Source organism: Chanodichthys erythropterus, chromosome 2, assembly GCF_024489055.1.
Source record: "Chanodichthys erythropterus isolate Z2021 chromosome 2, ASM2448905v1, whole genome shotgun sequence".
NCBI classification, from domain to species: domain Eukaryota; kingdom Metazoa; phylum Chordata; class Actinopteri; order Cypriniformes; family Xenocyprididae; genus Chanodichthys; species Chanodichthys erythropterus.
The window spans coordinates 30,729,798-30,752,546 of NC_090222.1; the positions used below are offsets into that span (position 1 = coordinate 30,729,798).

The following is a 22,749-nucleotide window of genomic DNA, read 5'->3' on the forward strand; positions in this document are numbered from 1 at the left end:
ATTTTGTGAAGTAGCTAACATAGCATAATCAGATGCAGCTTTATTTTTAGTAACAGTAATACAGCATTTTCTCCATGATACAATATGTTTTAAAATTAACTGCATGCCATTTATCAACACAAGCCATCCAGCATTTAATATGATATTCTAAAATCGATCTATCTCACTGCAGTGTGCAACAGTGTCTCACAGCAGCCGCCGAGCAAACGCACAGAATAACGTTATAACATTTTCAACACTCTAAAATGTATCTTATATGACAAACAGAGCTGCGTTACCTCATACTCATGACCGGAAAAGCGGAAGCAGCGCCGGCGACTGTGGCATAATAAAGGTTCCGCTGCTCGTGAGGCGTGTGTTATAAAGTCGCTCCAGCGGCCTCGTTCAGCTCCCACAACACTCGTTCCTGCTCTGCTTCATACTACAGTAACGTTAATAATCACATCCATGAACATGATTTCTCCCTGAGTCCTATCCCGATTGTTTCCACCGGCTGTGATGTGAAGACCACATGTCCCAAGATTCCACGCTCAAACTTGGTGTCATCAAGCTACGCCTTTGTTTTGAACAGGCCTCCAGCGACCTCTAGAGGACATAAATCCTACATACTGCACCTTTAACTTGATGGTCTTCCATTGTCTAATACAATTTTGTATTAGACTGATTACCTCTCTGAAGGTTTGCTGCCCTCCCTCTAGCCTGTAGTAAACCACTACTGTCCCAGAATTCTTTGCAAATGCCACTCCTGTCTCAGAATTAATTTGAAGGATCTGACTTGATGACACATCCCATCTCCCTTGCTTTCCTTAAAAGTAGAAAATACAAACGCAAAAATGATCTATACTTTAATGCTCATACATCGGTTTTTATGCGTACACAAGGGCATATGCATACAGCCAGACTTTTCTAACCATGCATACTCTATTCGTTCAGCTCGCATATGCACCTTAATTGTTTTGCACTTATTAGTTTGTCCACAATGTGGCAAAACTGGGCTGGGCAATTGTTCATTGTTCCATGAGAAAGAACAACTTTGAGTACAAAAGTATTTTATCAGTTGTAACTTCTGGAGAGAAATAGCGCAGACACTGGTCAAAAATGAAACTTTGTAGTGCACGTGTTTAAGCGCCTGTTTTTGCGCAAGCTATCAAATGGAGTATACTTTAAAAGGTTACGCGCTCAGCTGTATACACACATGAAGTGTTCACATCAAATATGCAGTATACTTAACTAGATAAGGGATAAGATATAAGAGGAGTTTGTTTACGAAAACTACAACAAGTGCTCTGCTTGCACGTAACCTACTGATTTACCCTGCTGGTCTGTAATGGGAGAGCTGAAACAGATGATATCTCCAGGGTGCAATAATCCTGGGGGCTCTGAGATGGCAGGCACCACAAACAGAGGGGTGTAATCGCTCAGAAATGGGTTTACAGGGTCTCCCTGCACCCTCAAAACAGTTAGACCGGGTGACACCGTCTGAACCAGAAACGAATGATTGTCTTTGTCAAATATCAGTTGCACCAGGTCATCTCTGGGATAAAGAAAAAAAAGAGGTTAGACCACTACTGCAAGTACTTGGAGTCACATATGTCTATCTGTGTAATTACCTGTTAGTGGTGACCAGTGTTTGCATATTATGGGAGTGGAATTGTTGTCCCATGCTGTCATAATATAGTGCTTTGATATGGATGCTCCAGCCCAGAGGGAAGGCAGGAAAGGCTCTCTCACCATCACTGTTCACGGATGACACAGTCAAAACACGTACAAACCACACTGCTGACACCTTAGGCAGGAAAAAGTTTGACATGAGGATCTAAAATTAGGGTTACCTACAGTAATTATCATGATAAACACCCACCTTCACGCTGATCAACAGTGTTTGGTTGATACCACAAATGTCCATTGCAAAAACCTCCAAAAGTGCCACGCCTGTATCAGGCCCTGTCCTCAACACCCCTTGATCGTCAACAGTAACAAGCCCTGACCCTGAGACACACCGACTAAGGGTGTAACGGACTGGACAGACTGTGTCTCTGAAAACACACATTTTAAAACCTGCATGATGTTACCTAGTAACCAGACCTTTGATTAAACAGCAAAATATCAGGATCAGGAGCCAATTCTTCTGTAAAATTTAGGGAAAAAAATATGTAAATGTAATTTTGATCAGGCACATTATTCGTCCAAGTCATTATGAGAACTGAAATGATGCGGAACAGACTTAATGGAGTGGATGCTGACTTATTTTTTCAACCTGGGCAAAAAAAAAAAAAAAAATTAAATACATTTTTCCGACATGAAACAGGCATGCAAACTCACTTATTGCTCTGCAGGGTGTACTGAGAAAGGGGAGACATGAGGATGGAACCTGGGGTTCCTGTTGTTAACTGCATCTCTTCAAACACCTGAGAAAAGAGGGAGAACAAAAGAAAAGATATACATTTAGAGCAAACTCAAAATTAAAAAAAGCTTTTGTATATGTTGAAATTAAAGTCAGCATGAAACATAAGTTGCGATAGCGTTTTCTTCCCTATTGTGACATATATCCAAATAAAACGGCTTCTAAAAGAAAAAACATAGGGTGGATTTTGTTCATCAGGCATTGATTGGATGGTTGTGGTTTGTTATTGCTGTGATCTCATGTGAGTGACAGGTTGTTCACGCCAGTAAACGTCATCAGAGAAGTCGTTGTAAGAGGGAGAGGAAGTTCTTTTGATTAAAGATTACAAAATAACGATGTGCACGAATTAATAATTTATTAAAATAAATGCTGCAACACTCCATTGTCAATTTTGAATTAGTGGTGACTTTAATTATTATTCTTCCATTAACTCAATCTTGAATATCTTAAACATCAAGATATTCTGTTTTGCTGATTAGCCTGGTTGAATCTGTTTGACTAAAATAATCTGTGATGAATTATGTATTCTGAGATTGTGTGGGTTGTAGTACATTATTATTATTTTATTTAATTAAATCGAATGATAAAAACAAGCCTCTACAGTATGATTTTACAGTACAAAACACTTTTATCTCAGATGATCAAGGAAAATCTGCTTCCTCATGATGTGACTCCTGTTGTCATTGTTGTTTCTGTTGTGGAGGATGTATTTACCAGTATCTGTATCTCATCAGTGAGATGATCAGAGAGTGAAGTATTGCTGGCGTATATCTGTTCGAGCTGCACATGCACTTTGAGGCTGGTCCTGCCTGGAGCTTCAGCCCTCACCAGCATAGAGAAACTGTGAGAGGGAGACGCACTAACGCCCACCTAAAACAGACAGCATAATAAACAAGTGCTCATGCAAGTCAGTTTATATTATGTGTGTGCATCTCACCTGTGCATGCCTGGGTTTGATCTCCAGCACACACGGTTTATGCAGACTCCAGTGGAACCTGAGGCCAGACTCGACACCACCCAGAGATAGAGGGTTCTGACCGCTGTCCCTCCCCATCACGTAAACCGGCATCTAAAATGAAAGATTCATCCAAACTCCCCTTTGTACAGCAAAAAACATGGCTGCACACAATAATAATGAGCAGGAAGGACAAACCTCTGTTCCTACAGAGAGAGTAACTAAAGGAGCCTGTATCCTCACTGCTGTCAGGTTAAACACCTCCACCTCAACTTCATCCTGATCACAGGTCACATACAGTTAAATAGCAGTTATTAGGTTTATGCGAAAGCATTGTATCTTTAAAGGTGTGTTCATACTTGGTACGTTTGATTTGATTCAAATGAACTCTGGTGCACAAGGCGCACCTTTTCAGACTCTTGTGCGTTTTGACTGAAATATTAATGCACCACGGACCAAGGCATCTAAATAAACCAAAAGGACATGATGTCACAAGATGCAACCCTAAAAGCATACGGAAAAATCGGGGACTCTGCTCGAAATCGCATACTCTCTTCAGTACACTTATTTTGAATAAGTAATTACTTCATGACCGTTAAAAAGTATGTTCTTTATAGTATGAGTGTGTGTAGTATCAATGTAATCCAAACGTACTAGATTCAGTTGAGTCACTTCACTGTCATTCACAAATCCTTTCCTGTGGCCTAATGGAATAGTAAAGTGTCCATCATATGCACACTTCAGAATCTAGTAGCTGTCACAAATATTAAGTTGTGTTTTTCCCTAGTGTTGTTTTCATGGACTTTCAGTTTGTTTTCATTCATCACGTGTTCCTTTGTTTGATTTTCCCACCACTCATCAGTAACCATAGACACTAATCCTCATCACAGCTACTCACCATTCAGTTCATCACCACCATGTATATAGTTCCTCCCTGTTCACTCAGTGTGGTGACCAGGGTGGGCGAGAGCTGTGAGGGAACGGCGCAAGGGCGGTGGCGCGAGAGTTAATGGGAGGTGTACCGGCCTTGAGTCTCTCACGGAGGAGCTGCCGGCATTACTTTCGTTTTGTTCTTTGTTTATTTTGGTATTAAAGTTTTGTTGAATGTTCGCCGGTTCCTGCCTCCTTCTTCCCGTACATACGAACTGTGTTACATTGGTGCCGAAACCCGGGAGGAAGGAGGGACATGCTGTCGGAGAGCCCTCGCTGCTGAGGGGGATCGCGGTGCTGCGGAGTTCGGGCAGCGCGTGAATGAAGACCGCGAGAGGCTGCCTGAGGCGGTGGTACTGGAGCCTTGTGAAAGGTGGGACGGAGACCCGGATGCCGTGCTCCTGGGACCAGGTGGGGTGGCTGCCGTCCTGGAGGGAGCGGAGGAGTGCCGTTGTCTGCCGTGGGCCGGAGCCTGCTACCGTCCGCCATGAAGGGGAGGAGCAGGGGAAAGTGGACTCGGGAGTACCCCCCGGCCTGCGAGGGGTGATGGGGTATGTGGCGTCCAGGGCGGGCGAGAGCCGCGAGGGAACGGCGCGAGGCCGGTGGCGCGAGAGTTAATGAGCTTCACCTGGGAGGCGCACCGGCCTTGAGTCTCTCACGGAGGAGCTCCGGGAGCATTAAAGGAGGAGCGACGACAGTGAAGGACGAGAGAGGACCAGGCCTGGGTATTATTTTATGTTTTATTATGTTTGTGTGGCCGGCAGACGTCCACGAGGGTCTGCCGGCATTACTTTTGTTTTGTTCTTTGTTTCTTTTGGTATTAAAGTTTTGTTGAATGTTCGCCGGTTCCCGCCTCATTCCGCCAAATATACAAACTGTGTTACACTCAGTGTTTGCCTGTTGATGTTTAATTAAACTATGTTGATATTTTAATCCTGTTTTCAGTCAATATGCAGTCAGGTCTGCTGCTGTGGCTCAGGAGAGCCACGATTTTTCTGTCTTCTTGCCGTCACCTGCCCCTTTGATGACGAGACCCTGAAGTCATTGTTATGGATCGGGGCGAACTGCCATCATCCTACCGACCTACTGGACACCTCTGGATTAAACTGGAGGGATGCCATCATCTGGTGTCTCCGGAGTGTCTACCCCCGTGCAGAACACAACCAGGCCCAGAGCCTGTTTCACCACCTGTGACCACTGAGGAATCATGCGAACCCCACGCAGATGGAGAGCTACCACCCGCCGCGCCGTGTCAGTCAGGGCCTGAGGACAAGTGGACAACGCTGACCCTTGTCCCGGAAGAGCAGCCCCCCCAGTGAGTCTGATCAGGGGTGTGAACTGTTGACATCTGTGGCCGAGGGTATACTGGTGAAAATGAAGACTGAGGACTGGCTGATGGACTGGTATCGTCTCTCACCCTATCCCACCCCATCAATCATTCTTCATCACTGCTCCTAGACCGCACCGTAGACTGTACGAACTCTCTTCCTGTTTCCCCTGAATCATCACCATTTCTAAACAGCACAGAGACCTGCTTGGATTATGTACCATTACCTTTAACCCTGTCAAGTCTCCATCTGCCTCCGTCACCACCCTTCTTAGCCAGTCCTCCAGCCCCGTCTCCATCTCCTGCAATACCATGCTTTGATGTCGAGCGAACACCATCAGCACCTGAGCGAGTGAATCTTGACTCAGTCCTCGGTTAATCTGGCTTCTCCTCAGAGGCTTGTCACCGTGGCATAAACCAGGCTTCTGTGTGTTACATACTCTTGTCTACCCTTTTGTTTAATTAAACTGAGATTTTGATCTTCAGTCCTTCATCATCTTGTAACAGTAGTAGGTCATCCGGGTACTTTTTACCTACACTTTTATGAAAACTCTGAATTCCCATTACAGTTCGGTACAGGCGTCAGAACAGCGTCTCCCTGCAGTCTTTGTGTGTAACAGGAATTCCTGTTGCTGTTTTGACTCCTTTACACAATTTATGTGCTCTGAGTTCTCGTGTGGTAAAAATACCATCATATGTATGCACATCACATTTTGCCTGTTTCAGTTGGACTTTGAGTTGGTTTTGTTCAGTTACATGTTTCATCTGTTGCCATAGTGTTTGATTTGCCCTGATGTGTAACATCTGTCTTTTTAATTATCTTGTTCAGTCCCTAATGTTCTCTGACTATATATTACCCTGTGTTTGTTTCGGTCTTTGTCAGATCTCATTAATGTTCATGTGGATATTGTTTCCTGTATTTTGTTTCATGTATTCTTGAAGTGTTATTTTGAGTTTGTTTTGATTTAAAGAACTGCATGCGACTAGATCCTGCCTTTTTTTTTTCTTCTTTTTTTTTTTTCTCAACACATTACTGACACATTGAGTGCATTCAACCCGGCACACAGCGTTTTGTATATTCAGTTCTGACACAAATTATATCATAAGTGGCCCCCTCCCCTGTTGTATCATTCGGCATTAAATCAGTGTAAACACTAAGCGAACCAGTTCTATATGTATAATTTTCTTTTTTGCTCCAGACAAAAAACCAAGAGAACCAAACTACAAGTGTGAACACACCCTTAGAAATGTGTACATTTATAGTAATTATTTTAATACAATTTTAAATAAAATGATTGTAGTATAGAATTGAGACCATGTAAGCACATGATGTGTGTGTGTGTATGAGAATGATGTTAGTGATTGTAGAGGTTACAGCATATAATTAAGGCAGAATGGATGAAAGGTTGGATTAGCTCCAGCAGTTAGGCCTATTAATTAATCATGCTGGGTGCCATGGCAATGGAAAATCAAATCATGCATATATGTTTGCTCTTGAGTCACCTTTATAATGATCAATTTGTGATTTAATGGGCATTTCAAATGGAACACTTTTGTTTAAAAACAAAAGACAGGGTAGTGGGATGAAAAAAAACACAAAGTCTTGAGAGACACATTTTTCAAAAGTTGAACCTGTTTACATGGAAAAGCAGCACAGTGGAATGCAAAAATGCAATACGTGAGTCAGAGGAATGAAAGAGCATAAAGATGTGTTTTTAAAAATATGAACTTCTTTTAATTTGTTCATACTGGAATGCAAAAATCTGTTCTGTGTGAACGGACCCTACAACTACTGCTACATGATCATCTGTGTAAATAATATTTATGCATGGCTTTAGATGGCAGGAAATCTATAACAAATCCTGGTTTATCAAATGTAATTGTGTACTACCTGTACAAAGGTAAGTGGTGCTTCTGTATCTTGTGTCTGGAGAGCTCCTCTGAGTTTTACCACACCCACTGCCACGCCCCTGACGAGTCCTGACTCTGTTACCATGGCGATAGAGCTGTCACTCACAGTGAACCTGACGCTGGACTGAGGATGAGGCCCTCCCTCCCATTTCACCTGAACATCAAAAACATCTTTATACTCAAAAATGCATTTCTGTGGAAACTAACTAACGGTTTGGAGCAATCTGTCATCCCCACCTGTCGCACACTTCCAACTGCCAGAGCGAGTTTACGGGGATGCAGACTGAATGGAGGGTAAACTTGTATATTTTTGTAGGAGGAACTTATAACACGTCCATGACCGTCCACTGCAGAGAGGTGGAGACTGACCACGCCCACTGCCAGGCCTGTCACATGGAATCCCACACTGTACTCATCCACTGGCCCCGCCTCCCTGTAAGCATACAGTGATTATATATATATATATATATATATTCAAACAATTTGAAAATAAAATACCCCATATGTATATAGTTTATTTGCAATTCATACTGAAACTATAAATAAATAAAAATTACTCCTACAGTAGTTATATGCTTTTCTTTAAATTTTAATTCCATTTTAATTATATTTACATCATTTCAAACAGAATTAGAATTCTACATCCTGTTTGCTACTTAAATTCAGTTTCAGCTATGCATTAGCCACTTGTCTCATTTCTGGCTATTTTTTTTTATTACATAATATTTATTAAATCATAAGTCATAGGGTAGAATTTAGAGCTTGAACCCTTCCATTATGGACAGCAAACCTTTATCTCATGCAAGGTTTATATGAAAATCCAAACTAGTATACTAATATATCTAAACTGATATAAAAACACATGGTCTGGACTCACTCCACAGAAATGATGGATGAAGAAGGGATAAGTACGAGGTTCATGAGCAATAGGAAACGATGAAGAAATGGTTGATTCTTTGAGTCCAGAACACGCACTCGCACTACAGCAGAATGTCTGACCTCAATCTAAAAACCATCAACATAGGAGACAAAGATTCAGTGAACATGAGATGATAAAAAGTAATATAGTGTAGTAAAATTACAAAAAATAATGCAAGAGATGAGGAGGATTTGTCTATATCGTACAATATTAATGAAGTCAATTTGGAAATCTGTGATGTCAGAGACAAGAATGAAGGCCACAGCAGGATCAGAGGTCAGACAGAGGTCGTGAGCCAAAACAGCTGAAGAACCAGACTGAAGTGGGGACACCTGGGATAGAAAGATTATAAGTGAACCAGTTATTTGTATTGCAAAATAAGTTAGTGCTGTACTCTCACATTGTGGTGAAATATTTGAACCTGCAGTAAGACTATACTCCCACCTGTATTATATTTGTGTTCGTCATGTGGTTAATGCTGGCCAACTGGTTGTCTTGTAGATGGACATGAAAGTGACCTGAACCATTGATCAAGGTCAGATTTTCCTACAGAGAAGAATGGATTGACCAAGAAGTCATTAAAATACAATAAAAAGAACAGGCAAGATGAGATATGATGGAGAGGGATGAATTTGCTCACTGTGACTTTTGGATGGTTGAATAAAGTTACAGAGTGTCTGGCCCACTGTACATCATCTACCAAACGCAGATTCACACACTGAGATGCTGAAGCTGTCACCATCTTAGACAGTGCACATAGTTCAAATGTTACTCAGACATACACACATAAATATGGACACATTACAGCATAGATAAACACATTATTCAAAAATAAACACATAAACACACACACACCTCTGGACATGTAACAGTGACATTGACAGTCACGGTTCCTGTCTGTCTGTGGGATTGAAAAACCTGCCAGGCTGTAGAACAGGCTAATTGATTAGATTACGATCAATGGCAAATAAGAGTGTCCACAATAAAAAATTAAAATCCTTTAAAACAAATTGGTCTAAATCCCATGTCTTATAAATGTACTCATATGTTGGTTTCATATGGTATCAAACATTTATCCAGTTTTCCAACGAGGTTACACTAAATACGAATATTTGCTTAAAGATGCCAATTTGATCTGATTTTTTATTTTTATTTTTTTTACTTTTTGTAAAAAATAAATATGGATGGTCATAAAAACATTGCTAAAACAACAAAACAACAAAGCTGCTGGTGGCCTAAGACTTTTGCACAGTTATGTGTATATATATATATATATATATATATATATATATATATATATATATATATATATATATATATTTTTATATATATATATATATATATATATATATATATATATATACATACAAAGTAAATGCTTCACTGCTTTTTGATCATTTTTAATTTATAAATAGCTTAACAATAATGCTAATACTAATAATAATTTAACTGCTTTTAAGAAATCTTACTAAAATAGTATGCCATCTTTTAAGAAATATTATTAAAATAGTATGCCAAAGTACTTAATAAATCTTTCTTTTAAAGAGCTATGGCATAAGGACAGCTGTATCAGTCTGACATTTTTCTAAAAATTATTCAGTCCGAATTTAAAACACACACTCATAATAGGACTGGTGTATTAATTTGATGTATGAATTCCATTCATCTATTTTTAAACAACTTAGTATATTTGGACAAACAAATTTGCACAATATTGTGAGAACGATAAAAAAAAATAATAATATTCAGTGCAAAGCGAAAACACCATGTAGTTTGTAGCCTGTCTGAGTTGGTCTGTCAGCCGCTGTCATTGTGGACTGGGGGCCCAGTGAGAGGAGACCAGGGTCAGAGGAGGCCCACCTCACCGAACAGGAAGTGAAATTATCAAACTGCACCCCCTTTTGGTCAAACACAGATAACTGCAATGTAGCATCCCTAGTGCTGGACACAGATAACTGTGAGAGAGAAAGAGAAGAATGACATGAAAGAATATGGTAATGTGATATTCAATTACATCAGAGTAATTCCAAGAGAATAAAGGAAGTCCAAACACTGAAAGAGATAAAGCGTGACCTCCTTAAATAAATAATTATAAAATCATGCTTAAAGGGTTAGTTCACCCCAAAATAAAAATAATGTCATTAATTACTCACCCTCATGTCGTTCTACACCCCTAAGACCTTCTTTCATCTTTGGAACGCAAATTCCGATTAAATCCGATGGCTCAGCGAGGCCTTCATAGACCGCAATGGTACTTCCTCTCTCAAGATCTATAAAGGTACTAAAAACATGTGACTACAGTGGTTCTACCTTAATATTATAAAGCGATGAGAATATTTTTTGTACGTCAAAAAAACTAAATAACTTTTTAACAATATCTAGTGATGGCCGATTTCAAAACATTTCTTCATGAAGCTTCGGAGCTTTACGAATTGAATCAGCAGTTTGACGGTTTCATACGCGATCCAAATCCCTGATTCCAGAAAAAAGATTCGTAACGCTCAGAAGCAGTGTTTTGAAATCAGCCATCACTAGATATTGTTAAAAAGTCTTTATTTTGTTTTTTTGCCACACAAAAAATATTCTCGCCGCTTTATAATATTAAGATAGACTGTAGTCACATTAACTGATTTAAATATGTTTTTAGTACCTTTATGGATCTTGAGAGAGAGGAAGTACCATTGCTGTCTATGCAGGCCTCACTGAGCCATCGGATTTCATCAAAAATATCTTAATTTGTGTTCTGAAGATGAACGAAGGTCTTACGGGTGTAGAATGACATGAGGGTGAGTAATAAATGACAATATTTTCGCTTTTGGGTGAACTAACCCTTTAACCTATCTCACTATAGAAGGCACGCAAGAAAAAAAATTCTTCAAATAGAGCAGAAAATATTAAATTATTGATTTGGTGCTAGATAATCACAAAAATGAAACTTTGTTAATGCGTGAATTAATTTTTGAACAAAGGTGGCAGAGATATCAGTCTGTGTGCAGTAATAGTCTTTCTTTGCCATCCGTCAGTTCATGGCCATATCGGTCACATTATTTATTTATGTCAGATTTATGTAAGATGTTTATATGAAGATGTTATGTTTTTTTGTTTTTTGGAAAGAAAATAATACTTTTATTCAGCAGGGATGCATTAATTTGATCCAAAGTGACAGTAAAGACATTCATAATGTTACAAAAGATATTTCAAATAAATGCTGTTCTTTTCATCAAACTTTCTATTCATCAAAGAATCTTGAAAAAATGTATGTTTAAAAAAACAAATGTATACACACATATACTCTTTTCTTTGCCAACTTGTCAGTTAGTCCTTAATATATAACTATTTAGGTATCTGCACACACTTACACTCATCGTGGTTTGAAAAAATGTGTGTAATAAGTGAGCATGCAATCACTGGCATTCTGCCTGCTTGTAATTATTCTTTCCATTTTGTGTGTGTGTTTCACTTTGACTAATGATATGCTTCATTAAATTGGTAAATCTAATGCAATGTCTGCCTCTCTCTGTCTTTTTTGCTGTGACCAAAAAAGAAACATTTATGACCAAAAATTCAAGTTTTCCTCATCATTCATGGGTGCTCTTCAGTTTCAATTAAAGATATGATATGATGTTTCATTCTCAAAAATGGTTTTAGTATATTACTGAAGGTATATTGTTTGCAAAGGTTTGACATTGATCAAAGACTTGGTTTCTAGAGCATCTATGTCAGGAGAGGAAAAGCCCTCACACAACCTTAACACACACACACACAAACACTGAGGGCCCATGCATGTGGTTACTATGGAAACTGCCATAACACTTCACCCTGCATATCTCACATAATTGCATGGCAAATGAGAGCAGCGAAAAGAGGGAAGGAGAGAGACAGAGGTCTAGTGTGGGTGTAGGGGTGAAACAGAAAGAAAGAGAAACACCTGGAGGGCGAGAAAATGAAAAGATGAAACGAAAAAAAAGAGAGGTCTGGGCAGGTGAAGGGAAAAGAGGAAAATGAGTGAATCATAAAAGAGTTTGTGAGAGGACATAACACCAGGAGGGGCAAAAAGAGAAAGAGAGAGGATAAAGTGGGCATTACTCACCAATCCACAGGGGTATTGAGGCTGAGTGCAGGAATAGTGATGGGAGTACAGAGGGATGGATGAAGGTGAGGATGTAGTCGATGAGAGAAGAGAGAGAGAGAGACTAGCGGGGATGCCACATGCCACCTGAACTCTGCTCTCCTCGACTGCGGGAATCTTGTTGAACGGACTAGGAGTATTACCACACCTGAAGACCAACCACTACACACATAAACACACACATGGTAAAAAAACATGACTACATGACTGCAAGGCTACAGCGCTGCACCACTCAAAGAATAAAGAACTTATGCAGCAGAGAAATTTCAAATTTAGAATTATTTTGTTATTCTTTCATACGAAGAATACAGCTCAATTGGTTTTATTTTTGTCATACAAACCCACAAAATATCCACCATCAATATATATACTCTCATTTATTCCTGTGGTGGCAAAGCTGAATTTTCATCATCATTACTCCAGTCTTCCGTGTCACATGATCCTTCAGAAATCATTCTAATATGATGATTTGGTGCTTAAGAAATATTTCTTATTATTATCTATGTAAAAAAAATGGTTGTGCTGCTTAATATTTTATGTGGAAAGCATTTTTTTTTTTACATTGTAAAAGTCTCTACTGTCAATTTTGATCAACTTCATGCATCTTTGCTGAAAGTACTGATTTCATTAAAAAAAAAATTACCCCATAGTGTATTTAATAACTATAATGGGACAATACACTACTAGTATTTAGTGTACATATGCAGTACATATGAGTGATACTTTGCAGTTGAGGACATTTCCCAACCTGTTTTCCCACGGCGGTGCACATGACCTGATACGCATGTCGAGGTGTCCTTGCTTTGGTTGGACTCGGTTGTGCCTCCATGGTAACACTCCCTATTGGATGCACCTCAATGTCACTATAGAAATGGAAGGGGGCCAGGGGCCAGGGCTGAGGCCCCCCCTCAAATACAACCACACGAGATGAGCCCACCGAGAGAAGAACCTCAGAAGCAAGTGACTGAGCGAAAGAAGGAGAGAACAATGTCACTGAGAGGCTAAGTGGAATCCAAAACTGACGATAATGTCCTTGTTAAAGCTATTGTTGTCTTTCATTAGTGTTTGACTGACAAAAGCAAAGCACTGATCCATCACAATGTCCTGTTAAACTCTCATGGGTGTACTTGGCAGCGTTTGCCCTGGACCAGAGAGCTCCACTGCTCTCTATGTCCCTGACATGCTACAGAGTCATACATCAGTGATCAGGAGCACTCAGTTTCACATTAATCTTCTGCTACATCCAAACAGTTCATTATCTTAATAAATAGCCACCATAGGGCTGATAAATCACCCTTTATACAGACATGACACTTACCACAAATCATACGAGCACACACACACACACACACACACACACACACACACACACACACACACACACACACACACACACACACACACACACACACACACACACACACACACACACAGAGCGTACTTTAAGAGGGTTGTAGGCCACCAGTGTTGTCGTCTCACTGATGTTGCATGCCTCTGTTACCACTGTGATGGTAACAACAGTTTGTCCCTGTGAAAGAGCCTCCATACGGACCCCTCCACAGAATTCAGCACCTGGAGATAAAGATCCTGAGAGAGAGAGAGAGAGAGAGAGAGAGAGAAATGTAGAAACTGATAAGGAGTATTTATGTGATGTTTTGCTGGTTTCAATCAGGTAGATACATTAATATGTTAGGGAAAACCACCATGACTAATATGGCATGTCCATACTGAATGTGTACACAGCATATTTGATTTCATTTCATGAAATATTGAGTTCATTATATCCAACAAATTTTACAGTGAAAACAGGAAAGAATTGTTTTAAAATAAATCAAAATACTTTTGGTTTACTTTTGAGATTAAATGTAACATCTCGGGAAGCTAAATCTAAATTTTGGTCTTATTTCTAGTATTCAAGTATATCTAAATATAGCCTTAAATATGACAAATTGTTTTTGTTATATCATCATTTTTTAATGAAAATAAGGTAAGAATAATACTTTTTTTCCTTTTTGTTAATTGAAATAAAATCAAATAAAATATAAATATTAGAAATCTCAACTTTTAAACCTAATCAAAAATTAGAAATGTTGCCTTGGAAATTAAACTAAAATAAGCTTAGCTTGGAGTACTAAAATTACAAAAACTAAAACTGAAATAAAAATAAATTAAATAGAAATAAATAGAAATATAAAAAAGGAAAAAATTGTTAAAAATGAAAATGAAAAGTGAACATAAAAATAAAAGCTAGCTTAAAATATTAATAAATACTATAATAGTATATAAATAATTCTAAATTAACACTGTTTTATATATATTTTTGTAAAAAAAAAAAAAAAAAAAAAAAAAGAATCCTGCACACTATCAACTTGCAAAACAATAAAAAAGACAATTTATTAGCAAACATTGCTAATAAAGTGTCTTTTTTATTGTTTTGCAAGTTTATAGTGTGCGGGATTCATTTTTTTTTTTTTTCATATTTTGACTATACCAATCTTCTTTCCTACGCACCTATCTATCACCTACAGGTGTGCGACGCTAATTGTTCATATATATTTTTGTAGACATCTCATAAATAAATTATTTTATTTATACAGTAGTGGAAATAGTTGCTCCAACTATGCTAATGACTGAAAGCAAATGACTAATAAAAAAAAAAAAAAATGCTATTCAAAACAAATCTAAACTGTGATGTTACTGGTAGTTGTTATTCTGGTGGAACAAATGCAATCTCTGTTGTGAATATAAGCTAAAGTTTTGCCTTGATTCACATTTCCACAATCCAAGTACTGGCTTCACGTGCTGGACAGCTGTGCATGTTATCAGTACATAAATCCTCTGTCAAACACAAAGATGCATACACTCCATCAACTTGATGTTTACGGGCTAATGTACTAACCGGATTACACGGAGAGAGCATGTATTGATTTTCCTAGTGCTTTAAATTAAACCAAGAGAAATGAACTAATTACTCTTATTTTAATTTGTGCATGCAGTGGAGAGGAAGTCCTAAATAGAGAGGGGGGGATGGGGGGCAAAAACAGAAAGCAAGCAGGGAGGGGGTCTCTGTGTGTGACTGGGAGTATATCACTTATTCTTATATGTTCGATATGCCCCTAGGTAAACAATTAGAGCAGGCGGGTGAATGAAAGGGCCATCAGAGCAAGACAATATTGAAGGAATCAGTGAAGTGTGAATGGATGATCTCTGTACACAGTGTGAATGGATGATCTCCGTTATCTCTGTAAAATTGTAGAGATGGAGAGGGGGCGAATGCTGCACCTGATATGCGTGTAAAGATGCCGGAAGGTTCAGTGTGGACATGTAGAGAGAGCTGAGAGCAGTCTGTGACTGCCACAAGATCCTCCGGTTGAGACTCTCCACACTGAGGATTGTGTGTATTGGAGAAGAAGTTTGCCTGAGAATTTGTACTGGTGTTCCTGTGAGTGTATGAATGTGCATCAAAGACATAATGTGTCTGAGAGCAAGTGTTTGGTGGGTCCTGAATGCCCCAAAGAGTGAAGGGAATGTCTATCCTGTCCCCTATGCGACAATCGCCCCTCTGAGGAATCAGCTGCAACCGGCCAGGCCTCACAACCATCACCTATGCACACATAACGAGAAACACTGACGCATGAGTATATATATGAGCAATATCACACGAGTAGCCGTGCGATATGGCTGTATATCAGCACGCTGTGATTCGTCCGTAGGCACGAGGCCGCAGGCCGAGTGCCGTAGGTAATCACAGCGTGCTGATATATACAACAGTTCGACGGCACGAGTGTGTAAATAAATAAGAACAACAACGGAGTGTCTTTAAAACCCTCTTTTGTGCAGCACTACTTCCTTCCGCCACGGATTCAAATCTCAATTTGACAGTTGGACCAAGCCTCCGTTACTAATTCTAAAACGTCACTTCAGAACTAGTAACGAAGGAACGTTTCAAAACTCAAGTTGTCAATTGAACCAAGCCTCCGTTGCTAACTCTAAAATGTCACTTTAGAACTAGTAACGACAGAACGTTGAGTTGCTTCATTGAAACACATTGAATTTTCTACAGTATTAGAGAGAGAGAGAGAGAGTAGGCTATTACCTGTGTCTGGTATATTGCATTACATTCATTCTTCAAGTCGATGTCCATAATATTACATCCTTTATACAAGTCCGTTTGAATGTCCGCTGAGGAAAGCGATCTTTGTATTTGTCTTTTTTTCAGCTTTTGGAATTTTCCATCCAACACCACAGCGCTAAAACAACTTCCTTTTGCAAAAGTTCCTTTCAATTTAAAAGTCTCACTGACTCCTGTAAAGTTTTGCCGCCATCTAATGGCGTATTAATGTAATGTTCACTCAATCCATATTACTTAATGGACATATTTATATAAAATAATATTTATTGAACAACATATAAGCACATTTGTACAGTTGAGTCAAACATAAAGCACTAGTTATAAAAAAAAAAAATAGGTCACCATTTACGTTGGTACGTGGGTTTTACAAATATTTAACAAATGAAAAGGATTTTAAAGAGCTTGTGACAAAACCTCCTAACTCCATTGGATCCTCAAACTGTCAATCAAGCCTCATTAATCCGCCTCACCTTGTGAATGAAGTGCGCACGCAGTTTGGACATCTCTGTGCAATGCAAAGGTAAATACAGATCTGATGTTTGAAAAAAAAAATTGTAAAGCGTTTTCTTTACTCAAAAAAACATATGTTTATAAAGTTTAATGTTTTACATATTTGAAGCGGAGAAGAGTCTGATATGTCCCGTCTAGTTGTAGTCAATGTGCTATATAAGGATGTAACGTAACGTTTATTATTATTAAATTTAATATAGCACAATTCGACTTGCTCTGTAACAAATAATAGATTAATAAGACCAAAGATTGCCCGTTCTATGTACTCAAATTGAATTATGTCTCGTGTTTAACCACTATAAGAGCCAGCGGCAAATCCCCGAGGCACTGGCCGAGATGAAGCTGTTCTCGGCGGTTACAGAAGCACTGAACGGCCGCTGACGCACTCGAGATCGAAAACGTCAAAACAAATTGTAAAATAGGCGCTGTCATTAAATATGAGTCACATATTTCAGGTCTAAACAACTACATTCTCGCCTAAAAAACTATTAAAACTACAGTTCGTGGTACAAGAAGTAGCATTTGTAAAAATTACAGTTGATTTGATCGGCCGCCGTGACGGTCACTTCAAGCGGAGTGATACAAACGGTGAAAAGGCAGTAGGAGTGCTGTTATCACTGAAATATCGCATGGTTATCAGCCAATCAGATTCGAGAACCAGACAGAACTGTTGTATAATATATATATATATATATATATATATATATATATATATATATATATATATATATATATATATATATATATATATATATATATGTTTGTGTAATTATGCAAATTTTACCTTCCCGACTACTTTATGTAGGATGTTTTTGGAATCTGAAACCAGAATTTCAGCCTGGCCCCTCCTCTTTCCTGCTAGGACCACCCCTTTAACTGTAACTGTGGCAATTTCACTATCAGACACTTCCCATTTCACAGAGCCACTTCCACCCTCCACCTGGAAACACACAGTCAATAATAGCAAACAGTCACTATCCTCCAACATATATAGATAACAATATTGATTTTAACGCCACCTGAATATTGTGCTGATACAGCTTATTGTGGGGTTGCCATGGAAACACAATCACAGAGGGCTGCAGGGTAAGAGGGTTGTAGATTTCGACTTCCTGTCGCACTCTGATTGGTGGGATGACAGGCCACTCTTCACCATCCTGTTACATAAGACGGTTGTTAATAATATAAAATAAAAAATAAAAAGTTATTTTAAAGGATTAGTTCACTTCTGAATTAAAATTTCCTGATAACATGGGGGTGCCATATCATGCAAGATGTTCATGACTTTCTTTTTTCAGTCAAAAAGAAATTAACATTACAGGATTTTTTGGAGATATATATATATATATTAATAATATTTTTTTTAAGAAAATGACCAATTGTTTTGCTAGATGAGACCCTTATTCCTCAAACTGGGATCATGCCCTTTGAAGCTGCATTGAAACTGCAATTTGGACCTTCAACCCAATGTACCCCAGTGAAGTCCACTATATGGAGAAAAATCCTGTAATGTTAATTTCTTTTTGACTGAAAAAAGAAAGACATGAACATCTTATGTCATATATATACACACTTTATAATCACAAATGCTCGTCTTGCACAAATCTACGATACGCCACTTGTGACATAATCACGTTAGTAAGGTCATGCGTGATGTAGGTGAAACTACAGATCTAGTGTCAGCAACATGCAAAAACTAAGCCAAATGCCCTTTACAAAAAAAAAAAAAAAAAAAAAAAGGTAAAACAATGATGTTGGATGATTTTGAAGATGGAGGAGAAAATGAGATTGAGTTTTTCGCCCTACCACAATACTTCCGCATTTGTCACGTGTGACCTTTCCAATGTGATTACATAATGTGTGGCAGATTGCAGAGCAGTGCAAGATGAGCATTTGAGTTTAAAAAGTATATACATTTTAATTTATTTTAGAAAATGACCAATCGTTTTGCTAGATAAGATCCTTATCCTCGGCTGCAAACTGCAATTTGGACCTTCCACCCGTTGCACCCCACTTTTTTCAGTCGAAAAAAGAAATTAAGTTTTTTGAGGAAAATCATCTTGGATGACATGGGGGTAAGTAAGTTATAAAGAAATTTTAATTCTGAAGTGAACTAATCCTTTAAATGACTATAGGACCTTCAACATCCATCTAGAAAAACCTCAAGCTGCTGACTTCCACTCTGCTTGCCTTGTTTAACCTCGAACGAGTGTCTACTACAGCTACTCAGGTAACCAGGTTGGACCTTATATACACATGCTTACCGCTCCATATTGCTACAATGGCCTGGTCCTTCAGATTTGCCTTATACAGGAAAATAAGACCCTTACTCTTTTGCACTGGCTGCCAATAGCCGCTTGCATTAAATTCAAGGCTCTGATGTTTGCCTACAAGACAACCACTGGCTCTGCACCCCTATACCTAAACTCACTACTTCATGACTTATGTGCCCTCCAGAAGCTTGCACTCTGCAAGTGAACAGCACTTTGTGGTGCCATCCCAAAGAGGCACAGAATCACTCTCACTGATCTTTTCCTTGAGTATCATGTAAATGTACTTTTGCAATAATATAACAGAACATATCACAAATACAAACCCTAGGTAAATATCACTTTAAGAAGGCTAGGAAATCCCAACTTGATGTAGCTGTTACTAATCAGCTCAATAGTCAGCCAAACCACAAAGCAGCTTCACAGCGTTCGCAGTGAAGGTCTGACAGGAAAATTTACGCCTGCCTAAAGGATGATTTCCCTTGGAGGCAGTTTGGAAGGTTTTCCCTCCTTTTTTGTCCCATTAATCTAATGGATGATCCCTATAAGTGAGCAGGGATCGACAGGAAGTTGCAGACTGAAATTAATGAGCAACGTTTCCCCCGTAGCTCATCTTACAAACCCATAACGGCTGCATGACGATCGGATAAAAGTGCCCCCCTCTTAGACGTGTTTCATCTTTTGCCTCCACAGTGCCTCCCGCAGATGGAACATGCTGTCTTTTCCTTTTTAAACAATGGGTTTCCCAACACACCCCATGCCTCTCTTTACACTTCACACTGTGTGTGTCCTCATTTCCTGCTCTCTGTCTTATCATGCCCCCTCAGGTGGGGCTCCCCTCTAGATCTGCAAACAGCTTGTGCCATTTACTCAAAAAAGACTTAACTGCACTTTTGTGAAATAACCCCTACTGAACCCCTCAAACTGAGCAATGAACTGAACAAAATCCCAGAAGTAGGATATTTGACATTTTATGCTGCTGATGACATTGGTATTGTGTAATTAAACCCATGGGCCAACAGGGAACAAAGACCAGCACAAAAATAATGGTTTCAGTAAACCATTTTTTGAGGTACTATTAATGCAGTAAACATTGATATTGATGTCTATGTGAAAGTATGTAACCTCCTTGTACACATTCAGGTCACCGTGACAAATTGACAACTTGCTAAGATTTATCCTCCAGAGTTTCAATTGCTTGCTCAGAAATCCCACAGGAATGAACTGGAGTCGGCGCTGGCCAGTGACTTTATCAATACAATAGTTTAGGAACTCAAAAGTCACATGACATTTCTCAATAGAGAGGTGGTAACATTATTGAAGAAGGTAAACTTCGCTATTTAGTAGAGATGCTGTTGCCAAACACACTGTTGAGTGATGCACAGACTCATTTACAAACAATTAATTTCTCTCTAACTCTAACTGCATGTCGATGGCTTAATCCTCTGTAACTAGCTCTACAATTACATTTTAAAACTAGCAAAGAAGGCTTCGTGTCATGACCGCATTATTTTGCATTTGCATTATAATAACACAGTTGTTTGCTTCAGAGATAAGTTATTTTGGTAACATTTTATAATAAGGTTCATAAATTAACATTAGTTAACTACATTAGTTAACATGAATTAATAATGAACTGCACTTATACAGCATGTATTAATCTTTGTTAATGTTAATTTCAACATTTACTAATACATTATTACTTTTTTTTAACATTAGTTGCACTGTGAATTAAAATGAACAAACAATGAACAACTGTAACGAAGATTAGTAAATACAGTAACAAATGTATTGCTCATGGTGAGTTCATGTTAGTTAATACATTAACTAATGTTTAACTAATGAACCTTATTGTGAAGTGTTACCGATATTTTAAATTGTAATAATATTTCACAACATTATTGTTTTTATTGTATTTTTGGTCTAATTGTATCACTGTGTATCAAGCGCCGAGGAAGCCTCCGGAGTTGAAATTCATATATGGTAATGGGTGTTTCGTTTCCGACACGTGCTGTAATTGGTCAACCAATCACAACAGACTATAAAAAAAAAATAGTTAGTTGGGTTAGTTTGCCCAAAAATTAAAATTATATCATTTATTAATCACCCTCATGGCGTTCCACACCCGTAAGACTTTCGTAAATAAAGATAAAGATATTTTTGATAAAATCCAATGGCTCAGTAAGGCCTGCATTGCCAGCAAGATCATTTTCTTTTTCAATGCCCAGAAAGCTACTAAAGACATACAGCTATGGAAAAAATTAAGAGACCACTCCAAGTTCAGAAATCAATGTTAAGTGGTCTCTTAATTTTTTCCATAGCTGTATTTAAAGTCATGTGACTACAGTGTTTCAACCTTAATGCGACGAGAATACCTTTTGTGCGCCAAAAAAAAATCAAACTGTATGTATCAAACTGCCAAAGTCACGTGAATTATTGAAATTTCGAAACACTTATGATGTAACGAAGCCTTGTTTACTGAAATCATGTGATTTTGGTGCTCTGAACCAATGATTCGAAACAAAAGATTCATAAAGCTTCGAAGCTTCATGAAGCAGTGTTTTAAAATCGCCCATCACTAGATATTGTTGAATAAGTCGCTACTTTGTTTTGTTTTTTTGGTGCACAAAAAGTATTCTCGTCGCTTCATAACATTAAGGTTGAACCACTGTAGTCACATGATCTGTTTTAATATACTGTATGTTTTTAGTAGCTTTCTGGGCATTGAAAAAGGAAATGATCTTGCTGGCAATGTAGGCCTCACTGAGCCAGTGGATTTTATTAAAAATATCTTAATTTGTGTTCCAAAGATGAATGAAGGTCTTACGGGTGTGGAACGGAATGAGGATGAGTAATTAATGACTGAATTTTCATTTTTGGGTGAACTAACCCTTTAAAACAGCATATTAGGGGCACTTTAACATTTTCCATAACGGACATCATTGCAAAAGGAAGGAAGGACAAACAAGCTATTTAATTTTGAAGATTACAAAAACAAAAAAAAATTTTCCTTGGAATAACGTTGTGCACCGATCGATTGTCAAATCTTAGTGTGTATAAGTGTGTGAGTATGTTACCTTAGAGAAGATGCTATAAAGTGAGGCCTGTATTAAAGTCTTTCCTTTCATGTTGGTCTGCAGGAGATGGCAGGATGGATCAGACGAAAGCTTGAGTGTCACTAACCCCTCAGTCTCCTCCACAACAATCACCACATTCTGCGCAGGGTTAAAGTTCAGACATTATGCTCCTGTCAAGAGATGCA

The 22,749-nt window shown here is 38.5% G+C and overlaps 1 protein-coding gene across 1 annotated transcript in view; it reads right to left on the reverse strand.

The window, feature by feature from the left end:
• The window catches only part of LOC137029447 (nuclear pore membrane glycoprotein 210-like), a 30,427-nt gene that overhangs the window by 2,140 nt on the left and 5,538 nt on the right, over window positions 1-22,749 (reverse strand). The window contains exons 10-33 of the mRNA XM_067399056.1: window positions 22,565-22,702; window positions 18,237-18,374; window positions 18,002-18,157; window positions 16,066-16,179; window positions 15,858-15,972; window positions 14,017-14,162; window positions 13,324-13,539; window positions 12,537-12,737; window positions 10,212-10,401; window positions 9,292-9,372; window positions 9,087-9,178; window positions 8,891-8,992; window positions 8,653-8,778; window positions 8,405-8,532; window positions 7,765-7,960; window positions 7,508-7,681; window positions 3,558-3,638; window positions 3,342-3,473; window positions 3,119-3,274; window positions 2,323-2,408; window positions 1,862-2,036; window positions 1,611-1,786; window positions 1,314-1,534; window positions 669-805 (exon numbers count right to left, since the gene is read on the reverse strand). Of these exons, the coding sequence (XP_067255157.1) occupies window positions 669-805; window positions 1,314-1,534; window positions 1,611-1,786; window positions 1,862-2,036; window positions 2,323-2,408; window positions 3,119-3,274; window positions 3,342-3,473; window positions 3,558-3,638; window positions 7,508-7,681; window positions 7,765-7,960; window positions 8,405-8,532; window positions 8,653-8,778; window positions 8,891-8,992; window positions 9,087-9,178; window positions 9,292-9,372; window positions 10,212-10,401; window positions 12,537-12,737; window positions 13,324-13,539; window positions 14,017-14,162; window positions 15,858-15,972; window positions 16,066-16,179; window positions 18,002-18,157; window positions 18,237-18,374; window positions 22,565-22,702 (3,477 nt within the window). The remainder of the gene's footprint in view (window positions 1-668; window positions 806-1,313; window positions 1,535-1,610; window positions 1,787-1,861; window positions 2,037-2,322; window positions 2,409-3,118; window positions 3,275-3,341; window positions 3,474-3,557; window positions 3,639-7,507; window positions 7,682-7,764; window positions 7,961-8,404; window positions 8,533-8,652; window positions 8,779-8,890; window positions 8,993-9,086; window positions 9,179-9,291; window positions 9,373-10,211; window positions 10,402-12,536; window positions 12,738-13,323; window positions 13,540-14,016; window positions 14,163-15,857; window positions 15,973-16,065; window positions 16,180-18,001; window positions 18,158-18,236; window positions 18,375-22,564; window positions 22,703-22,749) is intronic.